We start from the raw sequence: 22939 nt of genomic DNA on the forward strand, positions 1-22939 counted from the left end.
AGCTGCACACGGACAAAACCGAACTCATCATCTTTCCCCCTAAAAGAGTCTCCACCCCAACCAATCTCGCCATCACTGTTGACAACAACATAATCTCCCGTACCCCAACTTCGCTGCTTGGGTGTCAACCTTGACTACACCCTCTCCTTCGTCGCCCACATTCAATCTTTGGCTCAATCCTGTTGGTTCCAGCTACGCAACATCGCTCGCATTAGGCCTTTCCTCTCCCAGAATGCTACCAAACTGATTATTCATTCACTAATAATGTCTCGGCTCGTCTACTGCAACCTTCTCCTCACTGGCCTCTCCCCATGTTGCCATCTTGCTCCCCTCCAATCTGTTCTTAATGCTGCAGCTAGACTTTTCTTCCTCCCCCACCATTCCACTTCCACTGCTCCCCTCTGCCAAAACCCCCAGTGGCTCCCATTCTCCTACAGAATCCTCTTCAAACTCCTCACCTTCACATACAAGGCCCCCTCTAACTCTACTGCTCCCTACATCTCCAACCTCATCTCCTTACATACTCCCTCCTGCCCACACTGGTCTGCCAATGACTTACCTCTGCTCCACCCTCATGCTCGTATCCAAGATTTTGCCTGTGCAGCCCCCTTTCACTTGAATGAGCTCCCTCGCTCGATCAGGCGCTCCCCGACTTTGCAGAGCTTCGAACGTGCACTGAAAACTCACCTGTTCATCAAAGTATACCCTTCCACCACATAACCGTGTTACCAGGTCTCTTTCCCTCCTGCCTCAGCCATCTCTACCTCGCCTACTTCCTGCACTCAGGTCCCCCTCTACACACTCATGCCTCATGTCATCTGTCTCTCCCTAGATTGTAATTTCGTAGGAGCAGGGTCCTCCCCCCTACTGTCTCACAGCCCTCTTCTCTAGCACTTCTATGACAGCCTTAAGCTTCCCAGCTGTATTGTGAATTGTGTTGCTAATTGTTACTCGTGCTCTGTTTATATTTTGGTTACTGTATTGTAATGTAATGTTCTGTGCACCCTGTACTGTATTGTACGGCGCTGCGGACCACCTGCGGCGCCCTATAAATAAAATGTATTAATTATAATCTCGAAAAGGCTATGTCTGATGCTAAAAGGAAAATACTGCCTGTTCTATTGTCTTCCTGGCTTATAACTTCTGGCATTTCTATAATGCAGACATGAGGCAATTGATTAGATCTTTCTCCTAAGGATTTTTACCATCATGGAATCTAATTAATCTCCAAACAGCAGGTAGTCAAGATATAGTAAGTCTGTGCGTCTACTGGCCGGGGACAGTAATTGGGACCAAGGAAGCTTCCCATAGGTATTGTCTGTTTATCTTGTCCTGAAAGTCTGTCTGACATGTTCCTCCCCAAAGTCTGAGGGCTCTAGTTACTGAGGCCATGGCAATAAGACTTCAATGCAGTCCTTGAAGAAATTTAAAATGCTGTATAAGAATTCTCCATTTTCCTATCCATGCGGTCTCCAAGGGACCCCCCAAAGTGGAAGGGCAGTTTTACCTGACACGTTATCTATTGCTGCATCTACCTTAGGGAACCAGACTCTATGGCCCTTATTAAAACCGGCAAGATGCAGGTACGGGGCACAATTCTGGCAAGGTAGCCCATATTTTTTTAATGCGGCAAAATTTTAAAAGGCAAAATCATGCTGTTTTTCCCTTTTAAAAATTGCCACTTTAAAGAATAAAGTCGAACTTGCCGGATTTGCCAGTCTGTTAGCTTTAGACAGACATTTCTGCATTTTTTCAGGATTAAATCTTTAAGCAATTGATGTGTAGGGAATACCCTGTCTTTAATGACTGCATTCTTAAAGAGATTTATACTTGTATTAACCGTATATAATTATCCAAATCTAAGTTTCTAGAGGAAAATTTTGTACAGCACACGAACCTCCTGAGTGAGGGACATTCTATATTCCACAGCGGCACCTTAAGAGACGTTGATCGTCATAGGGGAAGTCGTGCCTTTCATCTTAACAGTTCCCATGTTTTAAGTCCAGTAAGGTTGCACAGTGTTCTCCCCAAGGCCTTATTGATGGGCGCTCGGCCCGGCATTCTTTTTTGCCCCGCCCTGCAACGGCCCGGCTTGCAGAGTTCGTTGACATCAGCTAGCAGGGGGCACCGTGTACAGCGAAGAGTGCTCACTGAGTGAGGCTGCCGGTGGAGATAGGTTCCCACCCACCCTGCACTGGAGGCAGGGTGCATAGTGCCAGCTGCCTCATGGTGCCGCATGGCTTAGAGGGCTTACTGGGGAGAACACTGGTTCCTGTTGCTGTCCATAGGGACTCATAGGAATCGTAACACTACGGATACAGAAAGAGAGCAGAGATGGGCTTGTAAAAAAGATACTGTGGTCTTTATTGGAATAATTTTAGGCTTCACAAACCAACCTTACCAATTAATTTTAATCAAAATTGACCATACATTTGCCAATCTGGTCGAGCCGTGTGTGCAAGCGAAGAACAGAAAGCTGTCCACGTCCAGGAGACAAGCAGACAGAATACAGCATATGATAGAAGCTCTCGGTTTCCAGGTCGTACACTAAGGAACCAAAACCTACAAACTGGTCCCAATAAAAAGATAGAAAAAGCCGGCAAGCGATTCCCATGACCAGCCACAGGAAGCTCCGCATAAGTTGGTCGCTGGTCTAAATATGTAACACACATTTATGTCCCGATACAAAGGCGTGAACCAATGTTTACATAGACGATGAGAGTAAGTCCATACAAAATACCAGGGCACAGAACTACAACCCAGCGCTTTTATTAAACCACAATCTGAAGAGAACTCCTGGCAATGACCAGAGGGGACTGGCGTACGCCGACGAGCTGCACCCCAGTACCCTCCGGCAGTGGACGATCTATAGGAAGCAGCTCCCCCGTCTCCGGTCACCGGATTTAAGACATGACCCCAAACACCGGATTGTGACGACAGATACTTGGCCCGATCTCCTCATAGTCCTTTTTGGTGTGGCAAACTTGGTAAAACTCCGGCTGCAAGGAAATAAGAACAGAAGTGTCCGATGTGCAAAGTAAGATTGGTGGAAATGGTTGATTGTCTGTTATAAAAGGAAGGAGGCCATTCATACAGCACCGACGTACTGTCTACATCCTAGATCTTGTGATACTAACATACATAGGAATGATTATACGGATGTAACGTGCTGTACAAGGAGAACATTCATTCTTTTTATCAGCAGCACACTTCTTTTACAGACTCGCCGTTGCACAATTAGGCATTTACTAATGACGTGATATTATCTGGGATCAGTGGCAGAGATATGGAAGGGGAGGCAATGCAGGAGAGGAAAAGACACGGCTAAGTCTAATCAAAATGACCAAAAGCAAATGGGGATAGACTTACTGTAGATGCCAGCATGGAACCTCCAAACCAGACGGCGTATCTCTGCATGTGGTGCGTAATCACCTGCACATCAATGGGCTTCGGCTAAGGAGCAAAAGGGACGGTGAGAAGAGTCTCGTTAGGGGTCACACAAACAGTCTAGTATTGCTAAGGATTGATTAATCCGCTGTAAGGCTTAGTTAGACTAGCAGATAAGGGAACATTACAGAAATAAGTTAGATGTTACTTTATTAAAAGTAGAGCTGAAATCATCAGAGAGCACTGATTCATTCTAGCAGCCTGCACCTGTCACAACCAGTGCAGTTCCTCTGTCCTGCCTGAGGTGTCGCTCTCTGCTCTAGTTTGTATCTCAGCAGTTTGTTGCATCAGCAGAGCAAAGAGCGACACCCCAGGCAGGAAAGAGGAACTGCACGGGCTGTGACAGGTGCAGGGCGGTAGAACGAACATTATATTAACCATTAATAGGGGTATTCAATATGAAACGTTAACTTCACTGTCGAAGTTAACGTTTCATATCGGAGTTTTTACCTGCGTTAAAGTATCGGGCGCGCGCCCCCTTATCCCCGTATTCAATATAAAATTAACGAAAATGGGAACCTCCGAAGTTGGATTTGCGTAAAGTTACGAATTTTTCCTTAAAAAAAATTGTAAGACCCCCCCTAAAGTTGTAAAAACATGGGGGATCACTATGGGTACCCCCGTTTTAGCCTTTAAATGAAAGTCGGGGATTTAAATAGCCGCAGCAGGTGTTTTTTTCCCGACATTTAAGAAGTGTTGCAGAAGAGCACTTAGGTTATTTTTTTCGTTTTTTTAAGTGGTCCCATCAAATTTGGGGTACATGAAAATGGGTACTAGCATATTTTTAAGTCCCTAAAGTAAATGTTTTAAAATTCTTCATTTGTGCACCTGCCGCTAATAATCTATTCTAGAATACACCTGCCGCATACATGCAGAATAGCCCTGAACCTATTTCCCTATTGTTTAACAATTTTTTCCCATTTTTTTTTTTTCACCCCAATTTTTAAATAAATTTTTTGGGGTGTCCCTATTTTTTTTTTTTTTTTAACCTTCTTTTGACACCTTTTTTAAATGTCATTCCCAGGGGTGCAGGCTATTTTTTTTTTTTTTTTTTTTTTAAGTCTGCACCCCTAAATCCCAATTCTGCAATTTTTTTCGTCACCTATTCAATGGTGAAAAGTGATCCCCGTTTTTTTATCAAAGACTTTTCAAAACTGCGATAAGTCTTTGAAATTGAATACGGTGTAAAAGTAAAACCTGCGATAATGACGTCATAGGTGCGATATTAACGCAAAAACGATGTTATCGCTCCCATATTGAATACCCCTATAAATGTGATAAATATATAAGGGGTTCAAAATGCACTATTGTTCTCCCTTTGTATCATAATCACTGGTCCCTGTGCATGCAGCGTGCAACGGTTATTTAGCATCAGATCTGCACTTATAACGCAATGTGAGGAACAAGGCAAACTAAAAACTCAGGAAGCAGGCTCAGAACTAGAGTAGAGTACTCACCTTGAGTCGGCCACCACTAAGCTCTTCGCTCAACTTCAGTCTGGCGTCAACAGTCCTCTTTAAATCTCTCTGAAGGCGACGGCCAAAGTCTCTAAACATGGTGGAACCTCCAGAGAGGACGATGTTCTGTGCAAAAATGGGAAGTACTATTTTAGTAACACGAAAGCTTCCCTGCATACACCTGGGATATTACATGGTCAACTACAAGAAAATCGGATGCAAGGAAAAAAAAAAAAAAACAACGCCACGGAACATGGCGAACATCACATATACTTCAATCACCTTGTAAAGTGGACGCCGAACATCAATGGGACAGTTCTGAATAACCTCATCTACCACCTCCGAGATGGGCTGAGTAAAATCTGGATTGGCAAACTGCAAACAAAAACACAAACCCATCGGTCAATAAAGATCAGAGTATAAATATAAGCCCGCTGCCAGCTAACGCATTCCATCTGCATTCATTAATCCCAGCCGCTCAGGCACTGTATCTCCCACCATTGCAGACATGAGCATACGACCAGGTATGTGGAACTATCCCCCTATATAAGACGTTTTCCAGTACTGTGGACATAAATGTAGGAGACTACAGCTCTATCGGACGCGCAAAGAAAATTCCAACCTCTGGGTGGAAGAAGATCTCAGGCCCCAGGAATCGCTCGTAGCCGACATCGATGTTGAATTCCTTCTTGGACACTGTATTGACCCCTGTGTACTGCTTGATCCACTTGCTGCCATCTGTGTCGTACTTGGTGAATTCTTTAACTAAATCAGGGCAGACATAGCTGAAGCGTTCCTGGAAAACAAGGGGTTAACACTAAGCCCTGGGAACATCTCCTACAGAAAAGGTGACACATACGAGATATACAGTGTACAATGGGAAAAGGGTGACAACAGGAGGGCAGAAATACACGCATTAGTGATGGACTATAGCTCCGACCAAGCCCCCTTGACACTATCGCTTCCCATCAATGTAGCTGAAAAAGGACCTCACGTAAAGGCAGGTAAGACCCTACCTCATTTACCAACATGACTGATAACACCACAATAGATATACAGCACATTATTACTGCCATGTGGCAGTCTTATATGAAAAGCACCAGGACAGGCGTGACTCAGAGGTGGACGGAGACACGGCTGTGCCCATTGGCGCCTCTGTGCAACGCATGCGCCGTAGGAATTAATAGGAATTTTCGTGCATCGCCATGGAGTACGGCTCTGAATCAGTCCCTAAGTGTCAGAGTACAGGTATCACTTGGCTGGCAAATGATCACACCGCACTAGCAGCCAGCACCCAATTCCTGGCTTTAGAGGAACCGTCCATCATCTCTGCAGCAGTGTCATGTTCAGGCCGACACGGTGACATCTATGTATCACAAACTCATTTCCACTGAAAGATCTTTGCTAAGCACAAACATTTGGGGGCAACACATGGACCCGTATTCAATTTGAAGCGAAAAGCCGTTTTTGCGTGTTTTTGGCAAAAACTTTTCGGCGATGACGTAATCTTCGCCTGTTCTCATTTTACTCCGTATTCAATTTGAAAGACTTTCTGCCTCAATGCAATGGGCGAAAAAGTTTCACCTATGAATAGCAGGCAGAAAAAAAGTGTAGAAATGGGGTTTTGGGGTGCAACGTTGCGGGAACCCCCCTGCAGCCTTCAGACAGTCCCCGGAAGGTAAACGGTGTCAAAAAATGTTTTTTAAAAAAAAAAAAGACTTAAGAACACCCCAAAAAAAAATAAATAAACGATTTTGGGGGCAAAAAAAAAAAAAAAATAATAATGTTGGGGGACAAAGTTAAAAACTAGCGAACTTGACTCCGGGGGGGTCCCCGAGTACGCCCCAGGTGTTTTTATCATTGCAGGTACTTGCGGCTGGTGGATTTTTCACGTTTAAACTTAACTTTAGCAACTTTTAAATATGCTGACCCCCATTTTCAAGTACCCCAAATTTACTGAGATAAGTTATTTTCTGCCAAAAAAATTAAAAATCCAGAAGACTATTCTGCACCACTTATACAAAAACGCTATTTAGCAGCTATTGAGCCCGTTTAAAAACACCAAATACCTTCAGCAAGCCAAATCGGGGGGTACCATAGGGAACCCCCATGTCAGAGCATCTTTTGGGGGGTGTCAGGCTGATTTCCCCAAATCTGACAGTACTTTCCGCTTGTTACAGTTTCGCCGGGTCCCGTTTTCGCCTACTTTCAAATTGAATACGGGGTAAAGCAAGCACGCGCGCGATACTTTTCCGCCAGCAAAGTAGGCGAAAAGTCCGGGACACGAAAAAGTATCGCGGCTCGGCTCAAATTGAATACGGCTCTTAAACTGAATTATCATCGTACCACTCATTCCTTCAAAGTAAATAGAATCTAAATAATAAGAAAAACATCAGAGACTGCTTCACACATCCCACCTATAGGATATAGAAAACATGACCTGCGACAGCTTCCAGCCAGCGTTCTGCCATTATAAAGGAAAGGAAAGGAGAGGAGAGGAGAGGAGAGGAGAGGAGTCCCCCCCCCCCCCCCCCCCCCTACCTTTACAGCCTTTGCCGTTTCCAAGGATTGCTCAGGAGGGATTCCAACTTCTCTGTCTCTGAGCAGCTGCTGGATGAAGTAGGTGATGTCTCTTCCGGCGATGGGGATGTGCTTAATGCAGCTTCCAATGACGTAGCCTTCAGCCTGAAAGACACAGAAGGAAACGTTTTAATATACACAAGCCTATATAAGTAGCAGCTGTGTACAGCCTTAGCTGACTAATGGCCAGTCTGGTAGCTTGCCAAGTGTTATGCTAGAAGGGAAAAGGACTGCAAGATACTCAAATAATCATTAATAGCCGGCAGCACTGGGTGTACAAGCAAAAAAAGCTCCCTTAAGTAGGAAGATACTTATTGCTTTGGGCCAGGGCTCTGTAACTGGGCCAACTAGTAACTCCTGCGTGGCTGGCTGGCTGGCTGGCTTAGAACAAGAGCAGACGGACTGTTGGGTGAAGTATTAGATAAATCATAGTTGGAGCAGAAATATAGGAAACCAGCGGCCGGTTAGGGGAAAGGTCTGTATGCAGAATACTGAATGAGGGTTTCAGCAATGAACGTGTAGAGGGGAATATAGGGAAGGGAAAGAGGGAGACAATTGCTGGAGGGTTCATTGGGGGTTTGTTAACAGCAAATGAGTAAATGACAGAAATGTACCAAGAGACATTAAAAAGAGAGATGTTAATTGTAGAGTATATTGTAGTTAGAGGAGTAGGATCATTTGTAATAAAATTCGTATATAAAATTCCTATACAGCAGGCTAGTGGCTAGTTGTCAGAAGACGTAATACATATTCCAATCACATGGTGGCAGCAGAGCACCAACTGCTGTGCTAATATCAATATACAATTTATCTTACACAGCTCTTACTGCTAATATGGGATACACGTATTGGGGCTCAGGGAAACTGGAGTTTAAGTTCCTCCAAAAACGGATTTGTATACTGTGCCCTTGAAAAAAATATGCACTTGCCCAATGTGCCTGCACCTGTGCATATATTATGTAAGCCGCCTTTTTATAAGATATAGTGTCACATACACTACTACCATATCCCTTCAATAGATCACAGTTGGGAACAGGGAAGGGGGTTGAAACACCATTGTATAATTAGAGGTGATACACTGCATCAGTGCAAGTCAGCATCTGTACAGGTATTTATGGACCCTAAACTAGGGCATCATTAATTCAGTTTCATAAAAATATCCTGGAATCCTTCCACTCAACTCGTCACAATGGAATATCCTTATATAAAGATGGGTGTTCCATATGGACTTGATCAGATATATATTCGACTCTCCTCCGTACATAAAACGTAAAAAAACAGGGTATATATAGTGAAGTTTAGTTTATTCAATATAAAAACATATCCATTAAAAAGTTCCACCAATGAATAAACAGAGCAGCGTACCGGATTAGCTGGGGTGTTGAATTGCACACACCCAAGCTCGCAATAAGGTATATTCAGTCACCTCCCGGGTTTTAGGGTCCTGGAACACCCCATATCATGTGTGCAGAATGTCCACTCCCCAAATGTCACCTGGTTGTTCCTCTGCCTTTCAAAACTCACCAACGCGTTTCTGCTCCCAAGATCTGATTTCCACTGTTCAAGTAGGAGATGGAGGAATGTGTGCGCCGGAGCGCCGGACCACGGTTCCCATAAGTCTCCCCGTCGGTGTCTGCGTGACTGAATATACCTTACATGCGAGCTTGGGTGTGTGCAACTCAACACCCCAGCTAATCCGGTACGCTGCTCTGTTTATTAATTGGTGGAACTTTTTAATGGATTTGTTTTTATATTGAATAAACATTACTTCACTATATATACACCCTGTTTTTTTACGTTTTATGTACGGAGAGTCGAATATATACCTGATCAAGTCTATATGGAACACCCATTTTATTTCAAGAAGGATAATCCATTGTGACGAGTTGAGTGGGAGGATTCCAGGATATTTTTATGACACAAAATTAAGGATGCCCTAGTTTAGGGTCCATAAATACCTTGGAAGAGCGCATAGAATCGCAAGTACAGGTTGAGTCTCCCATATCCAAATATTCCGAAATACAGAACATTCCAAAATACAGAATATTTTTAGCATGACTGAGAAAGTGAAACCTTTTCTTTCTGTTGGTTCAGTGTACACAAACTTTGTTTAAAGCACAAATTATTAAAAATATAGTATAAAATAACCTTCAGGCTGCGTGCATAAGGTGTATATGAAACATAAATGAATTTCATGTATGTACACAAACTTTTTTGATGCACAAAATTATTAAAAATATAGTATAAAATTACCTTCGGGTTATGTGTATAAGGTGTATATAAAACATAAATGCATTCTGTGTTTAGATTTGGGTCCCTTTCCCAAGATATTTCATTATTTTATGCAAATATTCCAAAATACGGAATATTCCGATATCCAAAATACCCCTGGTCCCAGGCATTTTGGATATGGGAGACTCAACCTGTACTGCGTTTTATATTTTGACTTTATAGGGGTGTGAGTGACCACCCCAGCGGTTATTGCAGCACTATTGTCGTGGAGCGCAAGTTTTTCATAACGGTATTGTGTATCAGCATATGTAAAGTGTTTTGAAATTGTTCCAAGGTATGTCTGGCCACATCTCTCTCCCTACATTGTCCAGGACCATGCTGCGCGATAACTGTAGAGCAAAGGTATAGTGTAGAAGTGTGTGTGATGGGGGGTTGGGGGGATGCGCTTGGCTTCAGGCAGTTTTATCATTTTATTTTCCAATTATTTTTTGCCATTTACTTTTTTCTTCACTTCATTTCTCTTTGGTGCACTACAAGTCCCAGGCATGCCCTGGCAGCCAAACATATGCTGAAGCTTGTATTACTGCACCCAGCAATTTAAAGGGGGCCTGGGTATACCGATACTTGTACTGCACCTAGTGGGGGGGGGGGGGGGGGGGTTTAAAAAGAAATCTACATTTAATTTTTTTATTAACCCACCACCACACAGGGGCATGCGAGCAGCCCTAGTGGTATCACCCTGGGGGCGTTACGGTGATCTTGGCAGCTCTGCCACAGGTTGGTGGTCCAGGACCAAATCAAATTATTTATGGTCAATGTGATGGGTAAAACCAACGCTGGTCGCAGCCAAATCATAAAATGTGGACAAACAGAAGCGCAAACCTGCCCACCACCACGTAACGGACGATAAGGATGACGTATAAGCACAAATTACTTAAATGAATGGTTTTCACCGACACATTTTAAAAGATCCACAGGTGGTTATAATTATTTCACTTTGGATTCTGTGAAGAGACCTGGAAAACATGCACTGTGTGGGGGTCCTGAGGACAGAGGGCCAGATTCAGACCCGCTCGCAAGCCGTCACTCCAGGTCTCGCTACAAAGGGGGCGTGCTGTCGATGGTGAGTGACAGCACGCCCCCTTTGGTGGGCGTGCCGGGGGCGTGCTGTCGATGGTGAGTGACAGCACGCCCCCTTTGGTGGGCGTGCCGGGGGTGTGGCTGCCCAGACGGAGGCGTTCCCATGGGATAGAGCAGAAAGCACTCCAGGGCTTGCGGCAAGGGTCTCGTCGCAAGCCCGATGGTCGCGATGGTCTTGACCATCGCGACCATCTTCCTGGCCGCTCACTATAGCTGTGGGTGGTCACCCACAGCTATACGAGCGGCCAGGAGGCTACTCTAAAAATTAAGAAGGATGGCCCTGATTCAGAGCGAGCACTCTGTCAGAGCGTCTGGCTCTGAATCAGGGCCTGAGTTTGAGAACCTGTGTTCTAGAGCAACGAACTGCGGGTTGCTGTGGTTTCCAGTCCATCACATGCGATTACTTGTAGGACAGCTGAGGTCACTGTGACATACATGGACAGTTCTTCTAGCTGGCACTTACCACTGGAATGACGTGAGTGACTCCATCTCCACTGTCTATTACAGTCCCAGTAAGAGTGCGCTCGCCCACCTGTCGGGATGTCCAAGACGCTGCCAACGCGAGTACAGCCTGGGAAGAAACGCACAGATAAGCTTCGTACGGAGGGGGCAAACATCCGTCACAGCAATAACATCCCTGCACTAATGATTATCCTGTTACTCCCCATTGTATGCGTGTAATAATAACAATAATTACTACACATACATACCTTTCCGCTTCTGATTTATGGGAAGTTTCTGTCCTCACCTTAGGACAGGTCTACTACACCCCAATAAAACTCCCCACCAGCCTGGAAGTGACCTATACCTATGACACACATACTGCCGTAAAACAGACAGCCCTCCAGCTGCTGTGGAGCTACATATCCCAGCATGCACGGCCAGTTTTGCTGTTAGGGCATGTTAAACCTAGGGCACGGCATGCTGGGATGTGTAGTTCCACAGCAGCTGGAGGGACGCAAGTTGAATACCCCTGTTGAACACCCTCAGGAGGAGCAATATCCTGGAGCACAGCACATGACTAGTACACTAATCCCGGAACTAACACCAATAGGGGGCACTGAGGCAGGGCAGTTACCCATCTAACACCAATGCTCCTGCAGATGGCCTCACATTCTCTCACATACCCTGGCCTGGAGGTTCCCATAGAGGTGGTCTTGGGGTCCTTCTATCCTTGGGTCACTCCTACCAACTCTTACCTTCTGAACCCTCCATCTCATTCTTTCCATTCGACACGCATGACATTTGCCTCTTCCAACGTCTTCGAGTAGCTGCCTTTATTTAGTCTCCCTGGCCTTCATTCAAAATTCCTACATCACTTGGCTTCCTGGCTCTTAATCTTCAAATGGGCCCTCAAGACCCATTTCTTCCTCAATGCTTTCCAGCGCTCATTCTAACCCACTACTCTATGCTCCTTCCTCACTATCTAGCCCATCTGTGTCACCCCTGTTTTTCTGATCCTCCCCTCAGAATGTAAGCTCTCACGAGCAGGGCCCTCGTCCCTCACGTGCTTCTTCTTGCCTTACTTTTACTTTCATTTACAATGGCACCTAAAACTTGGTTACTGACACCCTGCTGCTTATTTAGGTGTTATGCAGCATTGTTTATTAATCAAGTACTTGTCCTACATTCTGTACTGTTAATAAATGTTGTCTTGTGTGCTCATTTGTTTCTGTACTGTGTAAGGCGCTGCGGAACCCTTGTGGCGCCATATAAAGGATAATAATAATAATACTGACATAGTATGTAGTACATTAGGCCGTGATACCTGTTACCTAGTTACACAAAAAATAACAATCCTAGATTTGCCTAAACCATAGAGCTAATAAATAAGACGCTACATACATCATAATAATATATCCCAAGTTCAGACAACGTACCTGTACAGCTATATATAGCCCTGGGACATTGAAAGACTCGAACATGATCTCTGCCGTGTATTCCCGGTTTTCTGGCGTGTTCAGCGGAGGCTCGGTCTGTGTGGGGGAAAGTCAGAGATAGTTAGATTGGTTCTTATGCCCATCACAGATAGGAGGTACAGTAAGTCATCTAACCAAGCGCGGGGAGAGATACAGGTGTTAGATCACTGCTGCAGGGGCCAGGTCACATTCAGCTCAGTCTGCGGTAACAGAAGTACAGTAATGAAGGAAAAGCCCTCACCAGTAGGAAGTAATGATCTTCAGGTTCAGCCCTTAGATACTTGAATATAACCTGCTCCATAAACCGCTCCATTAGGTCCCAATCTTCCACAATCCCATGACGAATCGGCCACTATCGGAGAAAGCAAGGAGAGCCAGTAGGTACAATGACATTTACATTAAAATCCCCAAAGGGGTCACTATAACAGTCATTCACACGTCTCCGCTTCCCTTATACAAGGTTCTAGGGTGATTATTTCAGGTCACCTGAGACCAGGAAAACAAATCCATACAGAACTCCACAGGCAGCAAATTGGAAGCACACATTACATAAAATAGATCATTTACAGATGTGGACAATGGACAATTGATAGCAAGATATGGGAAACACACGAGACCGAAGCTTAAACGATGGAAGGTGGAACCAAAACAGATTCTAGATACATCAGCGCTACCCAGAACGAGTGGTACAGAACACGTACGGTGAGATGTGCCTGCTGTATACAATAATGAGCAGCCAAACACCAAAGGGACTTCAACCCTTAAGGTGCCCACACATTGGAGGACTCACGAGAGATGCAATGTCGTCAACGAGTTCCCTTAAACTCCCCGGCCGTCCTGGACAGACGATATCTTGCTAAACTGTGCAATGTAACCAACGACCCATCGTGCGTCCTTAATGATATCCAGTGCATCGTTAATAAGATTGGCAGATCTTGCCTGCGGTAGGCAAGATGTGAAGATACGACAAATGATCCGCAGGGGCCGCGCATCGGATTGTTACCGTTCCTGGAAGCTGCACAATTTGCAAGTTTTTAAACAATGTATCGTTACAATGCATCGTTTTCGTGCAAATAGTGTCTAAAATCGTCCAGTGTGTGGGCACCTGTACAACCACGATTGAGAAGACGTTAAAGGTGCCCACACACACAGCGATATTTTACCCAATCTGTCCGATTCCGACGCATTGGAACGACAGATCGTGTAAAATATGCCAAAATAGTGAGGAAATCGTGAGTCCCCACTAACGATCACGATGCACGTCCCCGCTGGTCGCACATCGCATCGTCAGATCTGCCGTGCAGTAGGGCAGATCTGACAATCTAGGATACAATACACAGTGAAAAGTCTGCATGCATGAGAGATCATTTGAAGATTGGACACCAAATTGTGTGCAGATCGCGTGCAGAGCTACCGGGGAGAGTTTCAAGGGAAATCGTACATAAATCGTACACATCGGCTGATCGTGAGTACATCAGTATGTGTGTGGCCACCTTGAGGTTGTCCGATGCAGAAGTGGGGATTACAGCTTTTATTGAAATGAGCTACAGTGTTTTGAACGGGTGCGTTTAGTAACAACGTATTCATACACTGTAGTATGAAGTAATGGGATGAGAACAGTAACTACTTCTCACAGTGAAAGGCTCACCGCAAAGGGCCTGCAGCATTATACGTGTTTCCTACCATAGGTGTGACTAAGCAGAGGATTTGTGAGTCCTCTTCAGACCCTCTGTCATGGGGTTTCGGACTATAGACAGTAATTAGATAGACACCAGACGTTAGACAGTTAATAGTTAGACAAGGATAAAAGTTCGACACAGACACATTTTTATTTTTGTTGATTAGGGTTAGGCACTTACTGGAGGGGTAGGCACTTACCCAGACGGTTAGGGTTAGGCACCATGAGGGAGGGTTAGGCACCAAGGGGAGGGTTAGGGTGAAGATTAGGGCTAAAAAAAATAAAACAATAATAATAATAATTAAAAAAAGATTGTCGACCATTTTTGTGTTGACTATTTTCATGTCGAACTTTTGACCCTGTCGACCTTTTGTACCTGTCGACCTTTTTACATGTCTAACTTTAATGTGTCGGACTTTTGTTTGTGTCTAACTTTTTTCCCTGTCTAACTATTGACTGTCTAACATCTGGTGTCTACCTAGACATTGTCTAACCAATTACTGTCTATCTCTTATAGCACACCCCTGTCATGCCGGGAAGCACTTTAACACATGAATTGACTGACCGAGAGCAGATACACACTAGATGACAAGGAGGGATCAGAACTGACAGCAGTGGGCATCTAGGAGCGACCGAAACAAGACCCCCAAATATCAGTATCAAATAACGTCTCACAAAGAATAAGTGGAAAGATACACGCTTGGGGTAGCGCTTAGAATTGCTGCAACGCAGCGTTGAGTCCCAGACCTAGGCATTATCTGTGTGGAGTTTGCACGTTTTCCCCATGTTCCTCCCTAATTTTGGAGAGTCCTCTTACAATCTATACCTCCTGCTCTAAACTGCTTTTAACAGAAAGATACAAAAAACCCAAAAAACTCAGCAGTAATGCATTGAGGAATACGTGACCACTCCCCAGGTTTATAGTGTTTCTCCAACACGAATCTGCGGCAAAATGTGATGTGCGGGACTTGCTCATGATGTCATGGTGTTTTTTCTAGAACATCCACCATTTCCAGTTACTTCCACATGACAGGTGTTCTAGTCAGCCACATGAACTCAGTCAGGTGCATAGACACTACTGTGCGATACCTTTGTGGCATATGTTGGTTTGTCTATTGCCTCATCTCCGATAAAGAAGTCCAGGTCATCCACACCCTTCATGAGACGTCTCTGAGCCTGGTCCCCAACTTTGGCCGACTCCTTGATGGCAATACCTGAGAAAAAGCAGATCTGGAGATTACTATGAAACCTGCAAAAGACATAGTATCTGCACTCATTTAATATAACAGCAAGCGCGCACAGCAGTAACAATATAACAAGCCCCTCTGCTCACAGCCCGCTACATCATAAATCGGCCCTTTCACTCATCCCAGCCATGTACTCTTACTAAATACTTCCGCCACAGCAAGCGCACAGCCTGCTACATCAAATCAGCCCCTCCACCTCAGCAAGCGCATAGCCCGCTGCATCATAATCAGCCCCTCCACCTCAGCAAGCGCACAGCCCGCTGCATCATAATCAGCCCCTCCACCTCAGCAAGCGCACAGCCCGCTGCATCATAATCAGCCCCTCCACCTCAGCAAGTGCACAGCCCGCTGCATCATAATCAGCCCCTCCACCTCAGCAAGCGCACAGCCAGCTACATCGTAATCATACCTTCCACTAGAACAAGCGCACAGCCCGGTACATCATAATCAGACCCTCCACTAGAACAAGCGCACAGCCCGCTACATCATAATCAGCCCCTCCCCTAGAACAAGTGCACAGCTCGCTAAACCATAAAAAACTCCCCCACCCCAGAAAGCGCACAGCCCGCTACATCATAAACAGCCCCTCCACCCCAGCAAGCGCACAGCCCATTATATCATAATCAGCCACTCCACTAAAGCAAGCGCACAGCCTGCTACATCATAATCAGCCACAGCAAGTGCACAGCCCGCTACATCACAATCAGACCTTCCACCTCAGGAAGTGCACAGCCCACTACATCATAATTAGCCCCCTCCACTAGAGCATGCACACAGCCCGCTACATCATAATCAGCCCTTCCATCTCAGCAAGCGCACGGACGGATACATAATAAACCCCTACACCCCAGAAAGCGCACAGCCCGCTACATCATAATCAGCCCCTCCACTAGAGCAGTGATTCCCAACCTCGGTCCTCAAGGCACACTAACAGTCCTGGTTTTAGTGATATCCATGCTTGTGCACAGATGGTTAAATCAATATAACTGAGGTACTAATTAAGTCACCTGTGCTCAACTATGGCTATCCCTAAAACCTGGACTGTTAGTGTGCCTTGAGGACCGTGGTTGGGAACCCCTGCACTAGAGCAATCGCACAGCCCACTACATCATAATCAGCCCCTCCACTAGAGCAAGCACACAGCTCGCTACATCATAATCAGCCCCTGCACCACAGCAAGCGTACAGCCCACTACATCATAATCAGCCCCTCCACCTCAGCAAATGCAGCCTGCCACATTATCAGCCTGCATAGCCTAGCAAGCGCACAGCCCACAACATCATCATAGTCAGCCTCTCCACTACAGCAAGCACACAGCCCGCTACATCATAATCAGCCCCACCACTAGAGCAAGTGCACAGCTCACTAAATCATAATCAGCCCCTCCACCTCAGCAAGTGCACAGCCTGCTACATCATAGTCAGCCTCTCCACTAGAGCAAGCGCACAGCCCGCTACATTATAATCAGCCCCTCCACCTCAGCAAGCGCACAGCCCGGTATATCATAATCAGCCCTACTACTAAAGCAAGCGCACAGCCCGCTAAATCATAATCAGCCACCCCATTTCAACAAGCGCACAGCCTGCTACATCATAATCAGCCTCCCCACCCCAGGGAGCACACAGCCCCACTACATGATAATCAGTCCCTCCACCTTAGCACGCGCACAGTCCACTACATTATAAATCAGCCCCTCCACTAGAGAAAGCATACAACTCACTAAATCATAAGTCCCTCCACCCCAGAAAGCGCACAGTCTACTACATCATAATCAGCCCAGCAACCCAGCAAGTACACTGCCCACTACATCATAATCAGCCCATCAACCCAGCAAGCACACAGCCCACTACATCATAATCAGTCCCTCCACCAGAACAAGCGTACAGCCCACATCATAATCAGCCCCTCCGCCACAGCAAGCGCACATCCCATTACATCATAATCAGACCCTCGCACAGCCGATACATCATAATCGGGCCCAGCAAGTGCACAGCGCGCTACATCAAAATCAGCCCCAGCAAGCGCACAGCCCGCTACATCATAATCAGCCCTACTACTAAAGCAAGCGCGCAGCCCGCTACATCATAATCAGCCCTACTACTAAAGCAAGTGTACAGCCCACTAAATCATAATCAGCCCTACTAATTAATCAAGCACACAGCCCGCTACATCATAATCAGCCCCTCCACCCCAGCAAGCGCACAGCCCGCTACATCATAATCAGCCATTCCACTAAAGCAAGCACACAGCCTGCTACATCATAATCAGCCCCACCACTAGAGCAAGCACACAGCTCACTAAATCATAATAAGTCCATCCACCCCAGAGAGCTCACTACATCAGCCCCTCCACCTCAGCAAGCACATTGCCCACTACATCATAATCAGCCCGCTACATCTTAATCAGTCCCTCCACCCCAGCAAGTGCACAGCCTGCTACATCATAATCAGCCACTCCACTAGTTCAAGCGCACAGCCTGCTACATCATAATTAGCCCCTCCACCTCAGTAAGCGCACAGCCCGCTACATCATAATTAGCCCCTCCACCTCAGTAAGCGCACAGCCCGCTACATCTTAATCAGTTCCTCCACCTCAGCAAGCGCATTGCCCATTACATTATAATCACTGCCATGTCACACCATACAACTTTTATAAACCATGAGCACTTACATGATGGTATGATGAACTGCGGTTCTGTATTCCCAGCATATCCTAGTTTTGTATATCTGAAAAACACAAACCGTAAAACACATTTGAGAGCATGTAGGGGGGTTATACACACGTGTTCGCCATAAGTATTCTCCACAGTACTTTAATCCAAACCTCGCAGGCATGTACTAAGGGCATACATGCATCTCAGCAGATGAGGCCACAACCGCGCTTTCTGGGTGTAGATATTACATTGGCACCTATTTTGCTCCTGGTTATGGCCTCGTTTATTGCATCCTAATGTTTAAATTTTGAATGGAAATTACGTATTTGAAAGTGGACAAGTCACAGGCTGGCAGCGAGCAGAGTGTGTTCTGCATCCCAGGTATAAACCTGCAGGAGAACCTCTGCTTGCTAGTACTTGTTTTACAATGCGATCATTCTTCAGCAGCCCCCCCCCCCCCCTGCCCCTTCATTATACGCATACACACCCCAGGGAAAATAGACAGTGATTCTATCCTCACCTGGAAGTCAGTGCTCTCGCTGTACAATGTACGCTTATCTCATGTCCACTTGCACACATTACATTTACCAGGTCTAAGCCACACAAACCTGACAGTACAACACAGGACTTCAGCAGATGCAGCACTGCACGGCCTCAGGCAGAGTCAACTTTTATTAGAATGCCTCTAGAACAGAGGTAGGCAATGAGCGGCACTCCACCTGTTGAACTACACAGCCTAGCATGCCCTGCCAGTTTTAGCATACCCGGACAGCAAAACTGTGGCAGAGCATGCTGGGATGTGTAGTCACACAACAGCTGGAAGGCTGCTTATCGCCTACCCTTGCTCTAGAGCAGCGGTCTTCAACCTTGGCCCTCCAGCTGCTGTGGAACTACACATCCCAGCATGCACTGCCATAGTTTTAGCATGCCGTTATATCAAAAAGGTGGCAGTGCATGTTGGGATGTGTAGTTCCACAGCAGCTGGAGGGCCAAGGTTGAAGACCCCTGCTCTAGAGAATAGATGGCTGTGCAGCCCTGTGGCTGTCTGGCCACCAAGCCCCACTTCACACTGTACCCCCGAATCACCTTCTCCACCTCTGCTGGCTCCGTGCACACAGGACTCCACCTGGTCCAGCCAGGGTGCAGGTGGCTTGGTGATTGTCACCAGCAAGTACCAGATACTGCTTAGTGCAATGCATTAGGGTACATGTAGTTTTGTGCAAGCACAGGCTACACACTCACCCCCTACAGGGACTGCAGCCACACAGAGAAAACTGCTAAGACTGAAAGACGCCCCTACAGAGGTACCAGTGAGAGGAAGAACCATGCATACACATTTCTGGATCATACATTACCTTTACTACATATATAATTGCAAGATGCCCCTCCCCCTTCCTTTACATTTACTGCACCATGTAAAGCAGTTGTGCCATTTACTCAGTATCAAGAAATCAGACTAGAACAATGGAGGGAGGTATGGAGATAATCATCACTTCATCGTTGGACCTCAATCCTCCAATCCAAATGCTAAGCCAGTCCGCCAAGATGTCAATCACTTGCTGTGATTAGCCCCCCCACAGGTATTTTTTGAACGATTTGTCATTAACGTTCAAAAAATCGTTTAGTTTCTGAGTTATAACGATGAACGATAATCGTTCCAGCGCGCTCCCGTTTGTAGTTAAGGTTCATCGTCCATTTCAGGCTGTCCAACAAAACGATTTTCATTAAGGGAAGGAACATTTTTTTGTTAATCGTAAAAATCGTTCATTAAGCTCCATACACACGGTCAGATTTTTCTTCAGATCGGAACGGTAACGATTTAAAAAATCGTTCACATCTGAAAGAAAAATCGGACATGCGTGCAACGATGAACGATGCACGTTCCCCATTGTCAGATAACTATAATCGGACATCTGATGCGTTTGTAGTTAGTTTTGGACGATTTCCATTCATTTTAAGAGTGTCAAAAATCGTTAATCTGACATATCTGACCGTGTGTATGTATTACACTTCAAAAAATCGTTCACTTTTTCAAGGGAAAATCTGACAGAAAATCGTTGGTTCCAAAATCGTTACGTGTGTATGCACCGTTACATGCGTTCAATAACTCTATAAATAACCTGCTTGTCTGTGTAGTTTTGCAGCAATAATTAGTACTCTGGCACTAATAGTGTTCACTCTACGTGCCGGGTGCTGATCAGTGTAGAGGGTATATTTTACTTTTGAAGGGCAACATTTTAGACGTGATAAATAACTACAGCAACTGTATCTGTAGTGATACATCACGTCTAAAATGTAGCCATTCAAAAGTAAAATACGCCCTCTTCACTGATCAGCACCCTGCACCTAGAGTGAACACTCCTACACCAATATGTCGTCGGTAATAAAACTACTTAGGAAAAATAAATCAATTCAATTCAGCGCGATGCTAAAATGCCCGAGGAAGGAGTTCCCGGAGAAGTTCAATTCACCGCGCTGTTAACCCGACATCCGTACTGCAAGGCTCAGTATTAAGATGGTGTAATGTAGCGTTCCCGCTAGGCTGTTTTAGCGGGGCGCGGCGCCCTGCCCTCCTCCTGGAGGGCAAAAAAGCACCCTGCCCTCCAGGAGGAGGGCAAAAAGCGCCCTGCCCTCACAGCCTGCGGGTGCCGTTCTCACCCGCGGGATGCAGTGTCTCGCGGGTGGAGAAACATGCGGTGACCGCCGGAGAATAGACGCCGGGCGCATGCACCCGGCATCTATTCTCCCTTTCTGCAGCGCTTGGGGGCTGCCCAACACGCCCCCAAGTATGACGAAAAGGGGACGCGTCTTATAGACACGCCCCCTTTTCATGACCACGCCCCCTTTTCGGGCGCACAAAATTGCCCTCTCTATCTCCGGCGCCCTGCCTGCCACCGGAGCTAGAATGAACACTAGTAATGGTTAGCATCACTACCTCACAGCAATTAACCCTAGTGTTTAAGTGTGTGTGTACATGTGATAGGGAATATAGAGTGTAAGCTCCACTGGGGCAGGGACTCATGTGAATGGCCAAATATTCTCTGTTAAGCGCTGCGGAATATGTGTGCGCTATATAAATAACTAGCAGTAATAATAATAAATATTTGATAGGACTTGCAGAGTCCACGAGTTGCCTAAGAGATAGAGCAGACACCTAGCACCCACTCTGCACGAAGAGGAACTGAAGGCCTATCAAGGAGTGGCCACAGAGGACTGCGGTGACTTTAATGAAGTCGCAAGTGCCCTCCTACAGCGATATTTCACCACACCTGAGTCGTTTCGGAGTGTGTGCAAGACTTGAAGCGGACAAGTAGGTGGCAATTCGGCCACAAGGGCAAAAGTGCCAGACCAGCAGCCAACCCCAAAAAACTGTACACCCATCGTCTGCTCATCGCCCCCCAAAAGCAAGCATACTCCAACCCGGGTGTCTTGACTGGACAAGAACTGCTACAGCTGTGGGAAAATTGGACATCTAAGGATGAACTGTCCCAAGCACCCCCAGACTCGTGCCCCAAATCAGAGTGGAGCCTGGATTTGGACTATTCCCCCTCTAGTCAGTCCTACGGAGTGTGGCGGCACCTGCAACCAGTCCAAGTGGGGCCCCTGCACGGGGGAGACACGGGGCCTCAATCCCAGTAGTGAGCCGCCACCTTATAGAGCCAGGTGCAGTATCACAGTGTCGCACTGCCAACGCGACTGGCAGGCGGAATGGGGCAAGAGGATCCAACGCCGAGGATGTTGGGTCCGGCTTGTTGAATTCTGTGGCCAGTGATGCTCCTGTCCCTAGTGGTTTGCCAACTCTGGCGGTGAGTATGAGTGACCACACTGACTTCCCTTTGACTGACCCTACCCCCCTATAGTGTCCCAACTTAGAAGAAGTGAGGGCCACAGGCAGGAGTTCAGGGAAGCTCAGCTCACTAACCCATCTCAGGAAGGCATGCGGTGCCAAGCTGGAAGCGGCCTTTCAGGGATGGTGGCAGTGAGTGACCTGGCAGGAAGACGTTAAGGTACAGGGTAGGCAGGAAGGTAGAAGGGGATAGAGCAGACAGGGAACATGTCAAAACAGGCAGCGGACAAGGTGGTAAGAGTAGACCTAGGTGACAAGGTAGGTGGCCTGGGTCATGGATCGTTAGAAGAGGATGGGAGGGCAAATCTGGCAGTTAGGGCAGACAGGTGCCAGGTGGAAGTGACAGATGCGATACCTAGGGTATAATGTGGGAGGAGACTGGGGTAGGCCTAAACCAGTGGAGGTAGAGGCAACCAGAGTCTGTCCCCAGCCACAACCCTGAGACAGGTATTGACCTTACAGACTGTAGGGCCCTACGGACGAGTTGTCCACTACTTTAGTTCTGTAGTTACCTCCCTTAGAGAGTTGACTAGGGAGGGACTTCCCAAGTCAGTGGACTAGCTACCCGTTTGTGAGTTGGCATTCCAGTCATTGAAGACGGCTCTGGTACAAGCTTCAGTACTGCGGGCACCTGACTACAGTAAAAACATTGTGGTACAGACTGTGGAGGGTGGAGAGCGGTACAATAATGAGTGTCTGCAGGCAACAGTGAAGCATGGTGGAGGTTCCTTGCAAGTTT

The 22939-nt window shown here is 46.4% G+C and overlaps 1 protein-coding gene across 1 annotated transcript in view; it reads right to left on the bottom strand.

The window, feature by feature from the left end:
• Nucleotides 1-2340: 2340 nt before the first annotated feature.
• The window catches only part of ACTR3 (actin related protein 3), a 28717-nt gene continuing 8118 nt past the window's right edge, over nucleotides 2341-22939 (bottom strand). Inside the window, exons 2-12 of the mRNA XM_088475497.1 lie at nucleotides 18371-18426; nucleotides 15543-15667; nucleotides 13017-13127; nucleotides 12737-12832; nucleotides 11320-11427; nucleotides 7446-7589; nucleotides 5527-5700; nucleotides 5187-5279; nucleotides 4905-5030; nucleotides 3370-3453; nucleotides 2341-2999 (exon numbers count right to left, since the gene is read on the bottom strand). Of these exons, the coding sequence (XP_088331623.1) occupies nucleotides 2904-2999; nucleotides 3370-3453; nucleotides 4905-5030; nucleotides 5187-5279; nucleotides 5527-5700; nucleotides 7446-7589; nucleotides 11320-11427; nucleotides 12737-12832; nucleotides 13017-13127; nucleotides 15543-15667; nucleotides 18371-18426 (1213 nt within the window). The 3' untranslated portion in view covers nucleotides 2341-2903. The remainder of the gene's footprint in view (nucleotides 3000-3369; nucleotides 3454-4904; nucleotides 5031-5186; nucleotides 5280-5526; nucleotides 5701-7445; nucleotides 7590-11319; nucleotides 11428-12736; nucleotides 12833-13016; nucleotides 13128-15542; nucleotides 15668-18370; nucleotides 18427-22939) is intronic.

Source organism: Taudactylus pleione, unplaced genomic scaffold (genome assembly GCF_031769625.1).
Source record: "Taudactylus pleione unplaced genomic scaffold, aTauple2 ptg000173l, whole genome shotgun sequence".
Classification (NCBI taxonomy): Eukaryota; Metazoa; Chordata; class Amphibia; order Anura; family Myobatrachidae; genus Taudactylus; species Taudactylus pleione.